We start from the raw sequence: 10,173 nt of genomic DNA on the forward strand, positions 1-10,173 counted from the left end.
ACCTACTACTAATAATGAGCTACTATTCAAAATGCAGCTGTTGAGGTGAATGTTGGTGTGGTTGAAACTATAAATAATTTTCCGTTTTTATCATGCTAATGACCCAACCAATTCAGAACCAAATTCAAAGAAAATGACTATGTTCACAACATTTTTATAACACATTTACAACAAATTTTAGATAACAAACTGTTATTAGTTATTATAACTAAATCTATAATTAAAATTATATTTTTATCTACCAATAATATACTTAATAGCTAATCGAGTAGCTCTAGAAGCATGTGTACAAGCTCATAATGAGGGACGTGATCTTGCTCGTGAGGGTAATGAAATTATTCGTGAGGCTGCTAAATGGAGTCCTGAGCTAGCTGCTGATTGTGAAGTATGGAAAGAGATCAAATTTGAATTCCCAGCAATGGATACTTTGTAATCCTGTAATTACCGCTCGTTCTCTTAATTGAATTGTAATTAAACTCGGCCCAATCTTTTACTAAAAAAAGGATTGAGCCGAATACAAAACAAAGATACTATTGTATCTATTTTATAGATACATATTTATCTAGATATATGTATACAAGATCTTAAATAAATAAATAAATAAATAAATAAATAAATATATATATATATATATATAAAACGAAACAACTTAAGCGTTTCTATTGTTGTGTTAGGTCCACAATTAATTCTATGGATCCTAAGGGTTGGTTGGTATCTTCTTTTATATCCCGTAGTTTCCGATCATAGATCGAGTCATATATGAGAGCTTCTTCTACCCATCCCGTATATTGTCCCTTTTGTTCTGTGTTGGACTAGAACCTTATTAGTAGACAAGATTTTATGAAAAATGTTCTTTCTTTATATTCATAGGATAGAACAATTATTTCTTTTTTCGATTTGAAATAGCTAGTGATCCCTCCGCGTGTGTTGTATCAAATTCAAATTGAAAAAAGAAATAATTGAAATAATTAAACAACACCTACTTGTTTTTTTGTTAATAGAACCCTAGTGATTGTATTTGGATGCGTACTAGGATAGTAAATGAAATATTCAAATGATTTTTTATCGAATGACTATTCATCTATTGTATTTTCATGTAAATATGTGCAACAAGGCTTTATGGAAAAAGGGTGGTTCAACTCGATGTTGTCCAAAAAAAAGGAGTTAGAATACGGGTATGGGCTAAGTAAATCAATGGGCAGCCTTGGTTCTATTGAAAATACCAGTGTAAGTGAAGACCTAATTAGAAATGATATAGATAAAAACACTCTTAGTGGGAGCGATATTGACAATTCTAGTTACAGTAACGTTGATCATTTAGTCGGCGTTAGAAACATTCATAATTTTGTACCTCATGATACTTTTTTAGTTAGGAATAATTGGTACTTAATGACAACCCGTCACAAGTATTGTAAATATAACATTTTTGAAATCGAAACTCACATACAAAAATTCTGCTGCTCCAACGCGTTATTAATAAATCTAATAATTAAAAAAAAAAAAAAATCTAATCTACTGCATCCAAGATACTTTATTACCTAAGTTTTTCTCTGCAATGGGCTCAGTACCAGTCACAGCCACACATAGAAGGTGATAAAAACACGTACAAGGATTTTGATCAAAAGATCTTTCTCAGTCCAAATTGGCCAAAACAGTACCAATCCAATACACGCTGCCAAACTTTTTTTAGTTACAAAGTACAAACAGCCAAAACGTCCCCGCTTTGACTATTCATTCCCCACTTGAGGATACAAACAAAAACAATCACAACTGTCCACCCGTCCAGAGCATTCAAATCCAACGACCCATAACATCACAGCCTTTAACGGTCCAAATTCCATCCATACCCGCCACAATTAACCGTGAAAAACAGAAAAGTGGACATAATGACAATTTTGCCCTTTTATTTTATAACAGAAATCAAACCGGTTCCGATACATATTGCAAGAACTCCGTATCGGATTCAAGTCCCGCCATCGTTTCCGGCGACAAAACCACCTCCAGATCCACGCTTCCGTTGCCTTCTCTCCCCGGAAAAGCTGAAATCTTACCGTCGAATTTATTAGCTCCGCCACTCCGTATCGCCAAAGGTTTGCCCCACCCGAAATCGTTATCGTACATCGGAAATCTCGGCGAACTTCCCATCGTTATCATTGCACCGTCGAAATTCCCCAACGGAAAAAGCCTCGGCGACCTCTCCCAGTCCTTGACTCCGCGACGCACGGTTTCGTTGTCGTGCGCCACTACGTTTTTGTGTAGGAGATCCCCGCACCACCGTAGATCTTGATTGACAACGTCTCCGACCGTCGCGATGGTCGGGATGCTCTGAATTGCGTTGCCGAAGTAGTACGGATCCAGCTTCGGCTCGAGGCGGTGGCGGCAATTCACCGCCATACGGAACGTTGTCGTTTTGTTCGCATCTAATTTCCTCGCACGCGTCACCGATCTCCAAAGCTGAGCGCAGAGGGACTGGAACGACGAAATCTCCGCCGCCTGATTCTTAACGGCTCTCCAAGCCAAGTCGTTGCATTGCTTCCCGAGAATCTCGGCGGATTCGTCGTGACCGTTACTACGCGTAACTTTCTGTAACTGATTATTATAGTTATTATTACCGTTGCTGCTGCTGTTAGCTCTGAGCTTCAGTTTCAGAATCGATTCTCTAGTGAAATGAAAGATTCGCTCGCGCAACGGCTCGTTGCCGGAGAAAGTGACTTTCGGGCCGCCGGGAGGGAATTCGAGCACCGCCGGCGAGTTAAACACGGTGTCGCGGCCAAAGTCCGGCAGCTTCGTAATCTTCTTTGTCTCGCTTTTGCAAATCTCAGCGAACGTGTTGAAGAAATGCCAGAAGGAGGTTCCGTCAGTAACAGCGTGATTAACGGTACAGCCGATGAAAACGCCGTCAGACAGCTCCGTTACTTGAACGGCAACTAAGGGCCTGAAGTGCCCCGAGTAACTTAACGTCCTGTCAAAAGCGAAGAACTCCCTGAAACAGCCGGGGACGTCATGTAACGGCGAGAGGATCGGTTTGGTAGAGAGGTGTTTGGCCCTGGCAAGAATGAAATCGACGCCGGCGTCGTTACACTCGATGTGAACGTAGCCGTTAGAGTCAGTTACCAAACGGCCAGCTAAGGCGGGAAAGTGAGTGAGAGCCGAGGAGAGAGAGTGTTTGAGGAATGAAACGAGGTCGTCTAGAGAGTAAGGTGGGTAAGAGAGTAAAACACCCTTTTGAATATAGTGGCACGAGAGCATAGGCAAGTCTGAAACTGAGAGCTTAAGAAGTGGTTTTTTAGTGTTGGATTCTGATTTTTTTTGTGGGCATATGGTGCATTTTGAAACTATAGACACTGAAGAAGAAGGCATTTTTTTTTTTCTTCTTTTTTTGATAGGGGTTTATTGTGTTAAAACAAAGAGTGTGCGTTAGTGTGAGAGGGAAAGGTTGGAGTTGAAGGTGTTTAAATAGAGGAATTGGATTCACGCACTTAGAGGCTTTTTTGTACTTCATTGAATGGTTGTTAGTGGCAAGAGGTTATAGGCTTGCTATTATTTTTTTTTTTTCCTTTTTTCTTATCTCTCTATGACTGGACCTCTTTCTTGTTTATGATTTTTTACAATGGTGACGTGGTCAGTGAAGGTGTAGGAGAAGGAGACTGTGGTTGAAATTAGGAATACAAATGGCGCCAACAACTTAAGTTTTTTTTTTTTAATAATTTTTTTTTATTAACTATTAAAGTTAGTATTGGGATAAATATTATTGGTGCTAAAAATTTAATAATTTAACATTATAAAAAGTTATTTTATTTTAGCATTTAATATAATAAATAATATATAATTTAAACAGGTACAACACAACACAACCACAACCGCAACTGTCATGAAAACAACCGCATAGCCCACAACCGACCACTGTGACCAAAACTCATCAAGAACTAGCAAGGACCAAAAAAAAAAAAAGAGCAGAAAAACCAGAAAGAAAAAACGAGTAGAAATACAAGTAGAAAAACCCACAGATCAAAAAAAAAAAAAAAAAAAAATCAGCATGAAAAAACCCACAGTTCGGGGAAAAAAAACCCGCAAAACCACAAAAAAAGAGCAGAAAAATCTGTCTGAACAAAAACCAGCAAAAAAAAAAAAAAAAAAAAAAACCCCACAAATCGGAAGAACAATCAGCAAAAGCCAATGCTAATGCTCTAATAGTAGCAGCAAAATGTTGCAGTGTTGGTTTTATTTTATTTTATTGCTGTTGCTAAAGATAGATTGACCTGCACTGTGAAAAAGATGGAAGGGCCTAAGAGCTTAGGAAGTAGTAGCTGGATCATAGTTGAAGACAGTAGCAGTTCAGGAAATTTTTTAGTTTTCTTTAAAAAGCATAAATTACACTATTTGATAAAAGAGTTTGGTATTGGACTTTTTTTCTGGGGTTTGTTGGGCATTTGGACTTGCTATGTTATAAATATTTTTTTAAAGATTTTAGTTCATTTTTTTTAAGCTTCTTTTTGCTTGAAAGTATCAATATACTGTTAAGTAGAACAATTTATGGAACAGAGTTTAATTTTATTGACATAAAAAAAACCTAAGAGTGTTCCCAAAATTTTTTTTTGAAGGATAGACAAATATAAATTTTAAATTATTATATATAAAAAAAATTATTTCAGATCAGGGTGGTCCTGTGACCACCCTGGCCTTCAAGTACCGCCGCCCCTGGTTGAAGGGCCAAACTCAGTCATGACCGACTTGTTCCTTGTTCTTTTACGATAGAGTTATTTTAGCAAGATCCTCGGGATTCATATCCATTTTTTAGTTTAGATTCACATAATATATGCTGTTGTCCATTCTCTAGGGATATAGTGTACTATGTTTTAGACTATACTTTTGCTAAATTATTCAAAAACTCAATAGATTGTGGTTTGGAAGTAAAAAACTAGTGTGCCATTGTTAACAAGTTGTACTATTGTTATGGGGAAGGATTTCAAAATTCCAAACAAATTAAACAGAGGAAGAAAATAATTTTGAAAACCAATAGTTCTTGTGTGAGTATAAAAGAACTCAGCCTGTGATGAAATGGCACGTGGCATGATAACATGGTATTTGAAGTGATAAGAAGAAATGGCATTGTAACATGGGAGCATGTGGCTGAAAATTGCAAGGGGAATAGCCATGTCTCTGAAATTGACATTAATTTAGTTGAAGACCAGGCAATTTTATCACACATGTGGTTAGTTAATTGTAACATGTGAGTAATTTAGGAAAATAATTAGCTATGCTGTATATTGGGGTTATGTGGATTTGATTAGATAAATGTGTGTTGTATGGACATGTGTTAAGTTTTACCTTAGTGTTTGTTAGGTCGAATTGAGATGTACATACAATAAAGCTCCAATTGTAATTTAACTAATCATTTTTGGGTACAACACAGACATAACTAACACTTCTTTAGATAATGAAAAATGATATTTGAGTGGCCAACCTGATAACGCTATATGGCTAAAGACACTATAACACGTGATACTCAACGAGGACGTCAAAAATTTAAGTAGCAAAGATTGTGACACTTCAAAATATGTCGATTGAATATAATATGTGTATGTTATGAGGGTGTATACTGAGTCTCATATTAGATATTTATTAGGTCAAATGATGTTATATAAATAATTAGGAGTAGTTTTGGGGTTTTCTATGTCAAGACCTCTAGTTCCCAAGTCTAAGATGCATGTCATTTTTTCAATGAAGCCATAAAAGCAAAGGAGAAAAAAATGTCTAAATACAAGAAATATGAATAGATCTTTAGAAAAATGGGAGAAGTTTGGGTCCAACGACTTCTGTGCACTGGGTCCAATACGATATGAACATATGACCGTACAGATAATGCTTCTAAAAAACAAAAGCACTAGCTTACAAAATTGCTGATATCATGAAAAGAAGCAAATGCACTCGTATGAATAGTACAAAGACACTAACTTTCACTTTAATCAACATCAATGAGAAACCACTACTATGTGCTGCATGCATGTGCGCTATTAAGTCCTGCTTCTGGGAAATTCACATTCATGGTAAGTTTACAGGGCAAAACCCAATTGCTAGGATGGTTCCAACAAAGCCTAATTCTTTTGACCCAAATGAAATAGATTGGCATGTTCAACGCAAAACAAATGTTGAATACTTTCTCTCTAAAATCACTTTTGAGAGTTTATTTCAAGCAGTGTACATTCATGAAATTTCAAACAACCACGTTTTGTGTTCAGATTTGGGAAAGTAACTAATTTCAGGAGAGTTCCTGAGTCTGAGCAAAATTTTGGACTCTTTAATTTAGGTCTCCATCCTAATCATTTGATAGCTCTCTTAGACAACGACACTAATCATTAATACGCGGATTTATCGGTTAGAACTCCAATTAAAACAGGTTTGGCAGTGGGTCTAAATTGCCGGCCGGAGAAGACAACCGCATGTGTAACTTAACAGGCCGGTGGTATGTGAGCCTGATTTTGTACTTGATTCGTTTCTTACCCAATTTAACTTGAAAGAGTTATAGTTTTATTTTATTTAATTTTTTATTTTTTTGTGAAACCTAGTCTATGGAGTGGAGGCTTGAGCCGATATTCCAAGCCGAAGTGCTCATTTTTACCCGTTTTAGATTAATTGTTTAGGGTAATATTTGTTGTTTCAAAAGTAGGGTTTGTTGTATCATTGTATTGTACTGTCACTTTTATATTATTCTCTTTAAAATAATGTCATCACTATAACTCTGTGGACGAGGGCCAGATCTATAGCATAGGCAACTGAGGCGGTTGCCTGAGCCCCCAAAGTTTAACCAATAGGTTTATTTATTTCATTGTAATAGTATTAATTAAGTGCAAATATTAGCTAATAAATAATATAATATTTTTTTATCAAATGAAAGACAAGAAAAAACAGAGGTGAGAAATGTTATGTCCACAATATTTTCATAACAAACTCTAAGTGGTTGTCATTGGTGGGCAAAAGAGTAATTTAAGTGGTGGGTTCAAATTATAATTAGCAATAACTTAATACCTAGGATTTGTTGTGAAAATTTTGTGAATGTAATACTTCTCAAAAAAAAAAAAAAAAAACAATACCCAAAAAATTTCACAACATTTTTCATAATAATTAAGTTGACACTAATTTTCATCTAGGTTTACCAGTAGCATTACTTTTTACTTACCACTATTAATATGTCATATCAACATGTGTGAAAAGTTTTGTTATTTTATTTTTTTTATTTTTTTTGTGTTTATAAACTTTCTCAATAAGAAAAAAAATTCTACGTGATTCATGTAAATTAGTAATTTTGCATATAAAATAAGAGAATATAGTTTAAGTAATATATATATATATATATATTGTAAAAAATTCATATTTAAATATATAAAACACCTTAATTTAATTTTTGTCTTAGGTCCTTAAATGCATTAAGCTACCTTTGCTGTGGACATAGACATATTATTGAGTCACGTAAATCTTTATCTCTCGTGATTGTTTGTTGTGCACTTTTTTACTCTATTTTATTTCTCACATGTTCTATGAATTAGGTTATATTCCTAACAAGACAAAGCATCAAAATCATGATACAAAGAAAACTAGGGCAGGATTAGACAAAACACTTTATAAAAAATCCTCTCTATTCCAAGTGAATGCTAGAGAGAGTTTTTATATTACCATTAGTATTTTATTTATAGCATATTTTTGTATGTAAGAATATATATGCATGGTGTCATGTCATTTAAAATTTTAAATGACTTATTAATATATTCATTATTAGAAATGTAATATATAATTAATTTGAACCATAGAATGAACCTATTCATAAAGCATGTTAACACATTTATTACTAATTGAGATAAGCAGAAATCATATTTTTGAAATTATTATTATTATTATTTTAAAATTTAAAACCATATTGTTGAAAACATGGAATAATAAGTGTTGACAAGTTTCAAAAAGTCCATGAGATGATCCGACAGTCTCTTGTTGGAAGAGTTATTACCCAGAATCCCCAATTCACTATATAGGTTGCGTAGTTATTAATTTTTTTCATTTGAACTTGTAAATACTTTAGACCAAAAGAGGTTTCCAAAGGCTAGCATCTATATATTGGAATGGAAATGTTAAAGAAAACTCTAAGGGCATTTGTTAGTAAACCATTTAAGAAAATTTTTATGAAAAAAAGAAAAATGGCACCCATTAACTTAACCCATATTAGAATCTGTAAAAGCCTCTTTTTCATAGCACACAGCTTTTAAGGAAATCATAGATATGTACTCAAGAATTATTAGCTCTTGTGCTTTCTGCTTAGTGACATGGATTGTCACTAGTACCATATTTTAAATACAAATCACGTTTACTTCTTAACTACATATTTTATTAGCATGTATCATATATGGGGTAGGTTAGGCACTTTTCTATATAACGATCTTGGATGAAGGAACCCCACTTCTTCTTTTTATGTTAAGTAAACAAATGAAAGAAATGAGTGAGCGAGGTTTATAGGTGTTAATCTCAAGCTTACCTCAAGAAAATTACTCTAACATCCAAGATAACTTAAAATACTTAATTATAAGGGGTAATTATTGGGTAATTCTGGAATATCATAAATACATATTCTCTCTTCTCATATAATTGTGGGTCTTACTAATTAAATTTATGGTGTGACCCACAATTCATGTGAGGGTGGGAAATACGTATTTATGGTATTTCCGAAGTATTCAATAATTTTCCAATTGTAAGTACACGTCCTTAGCCATCACTATTTAATAATGTGTGACCAAACTGATGAGACCTAGAGATTTTTTTTTTTTTTCTTTTCCAAAGTTTATGAAAGTGTGCTCCCTTGTCACCTAGCTACAATATAGTAATAATTTATTCCACGCACTTGGTATGATACGATGCACCATGACATAAGGTGAGGTTGATCAATTAGATAATTCTAAGCTTAAGTGGTATGCATTGACTATTGATCAATGCTCTTGTTCATTAGAGAAATCTTCTATTTTAATGGTTGGGTGGAGGCTTGGTGGGCAACTCTAACATCCTGTAGAGGCGGAAGTCAGGTTGGGCTAAGTCTGAGTCAACTCGTTGGCGCTGAACTGTCACTTTTTAATGGTCGTTTGGATTAAGGGGGAGGGAGAGAGAATAGAGTAGAGTTGAGTTGGCTAAAAATAGGCTAATTTTAGACTAATTTTGGGTTAATTTTACTCTACTCTACTCCCCTCACTCCCCCTCTCTCCCCCTCAATCCAAACATACTTTAAGAGAATAAAGTTACATCCTTACCATCAATTATAGCTTTTAGTGCAGTGAGTAAACGCTTGGTACTAACACTAATAAAGATAACATTAGATTTTAATTGTCTTATTAATTATATCACCACTAAATGACTATTTGCCTACATCATTTAATAATATACCACTATGCCTCCTTTTTGGTTGAAAACATTCAACCACTCCCTTTAACACATGTCGTCAGAAACTATAAAATTATAAAAAGGGTGTTTTTAGTCAAGAATTATAATGATCCATACTAGTCGGCAGATGATTATGAATAAAACTTTCATGTTTACCTCCAAGTACCATGAAACATATCTAAGCAGTGTGGCAAAACATATCCATTGTGATGGATAAGAACCTAAAAAGTTAAAAACCAAAACAGTTATTAAGATTATATGTTTCAATAAGTCTTGTAGGGACGTAGGCCAGAATCATATATTGGACTTTAGGCTTTATTCGAGGAAGTTATCATGTTTGAGGAGGGACCAATGGTTAAGGGTGATTCCAGTTTGGAGTCTCATGAGTAAGAAATGAGAAGAATGTGGTCCAAGGATAAATTTCTCCTCGGCCATAGCATATATAGCCCAGACACGCATCCCAACGACGAAAATGACCTCTCTGGAAGTCCTAGTATTAGAGGCGTGCCTCAAGAACACACAAGAAGGAAGGGAGCTCAAAAATATCTAAGGAAAGACTGCTACCCCCGCATTAAATGCACTGCAGCTACTTTTCTGACCGCATTTATGTGGAGAAGACCCCTGAACAGTGCTACCTTGGCTACCGCAACTAACAGAGAGCCAGAAGAGGTGTCTGATGGGACAGACACTCGAGAAGTAGTGTGAATGATTGACAAATGGAGGGCCAAGATCGTCAGGAAGGGAATATATAATGTAAAA

At 35.0% G+C, this 10,173-nt stretch overlaps 1 protein-coding gene across 1 annotated transcript; it reads right to left on the minus strand.

Moving 5' to 3' along the window:
- Window positions 1–1,508: 1,508 nt before the first annotated feature.
- LOC112034055 (uncharacterized acetyltransferase At3g50280) lies at window positions 1,509–3,476 on the minus strand. The gene has a single exon (XM_024066839.2). It carries the CDS (start codon window positions 3,358–3,360, stop codon window positions 1,921–1,923), a length of 1,440 nt encoding a protein of 479 aa, XP_023922607.1. The 5' UTR covers window positions 3,361–3,476; the 3' UTR covers window positions 1,509–1,920.
- Between the last annotated feature and the right edge of the window lie 6,697 nt (window positions 3,477–10,173).

The sequence above is a fragment of the Quercus suber genome, unplaced genomic scaffold, assembly GCF_002906115.3.
Source record: "Quercus suber isolate HL8 unplaced genomic scaffold, Cork oak 2.0 scaffold_52, whole genome shotgun sequence".
Classification (NCBI taxonomy): Eukaryota; Viridiplantae; Streptophyta; class Magnoliopsida; order Fagales; family Fagaceae; genus Quercus; species Quercus suber.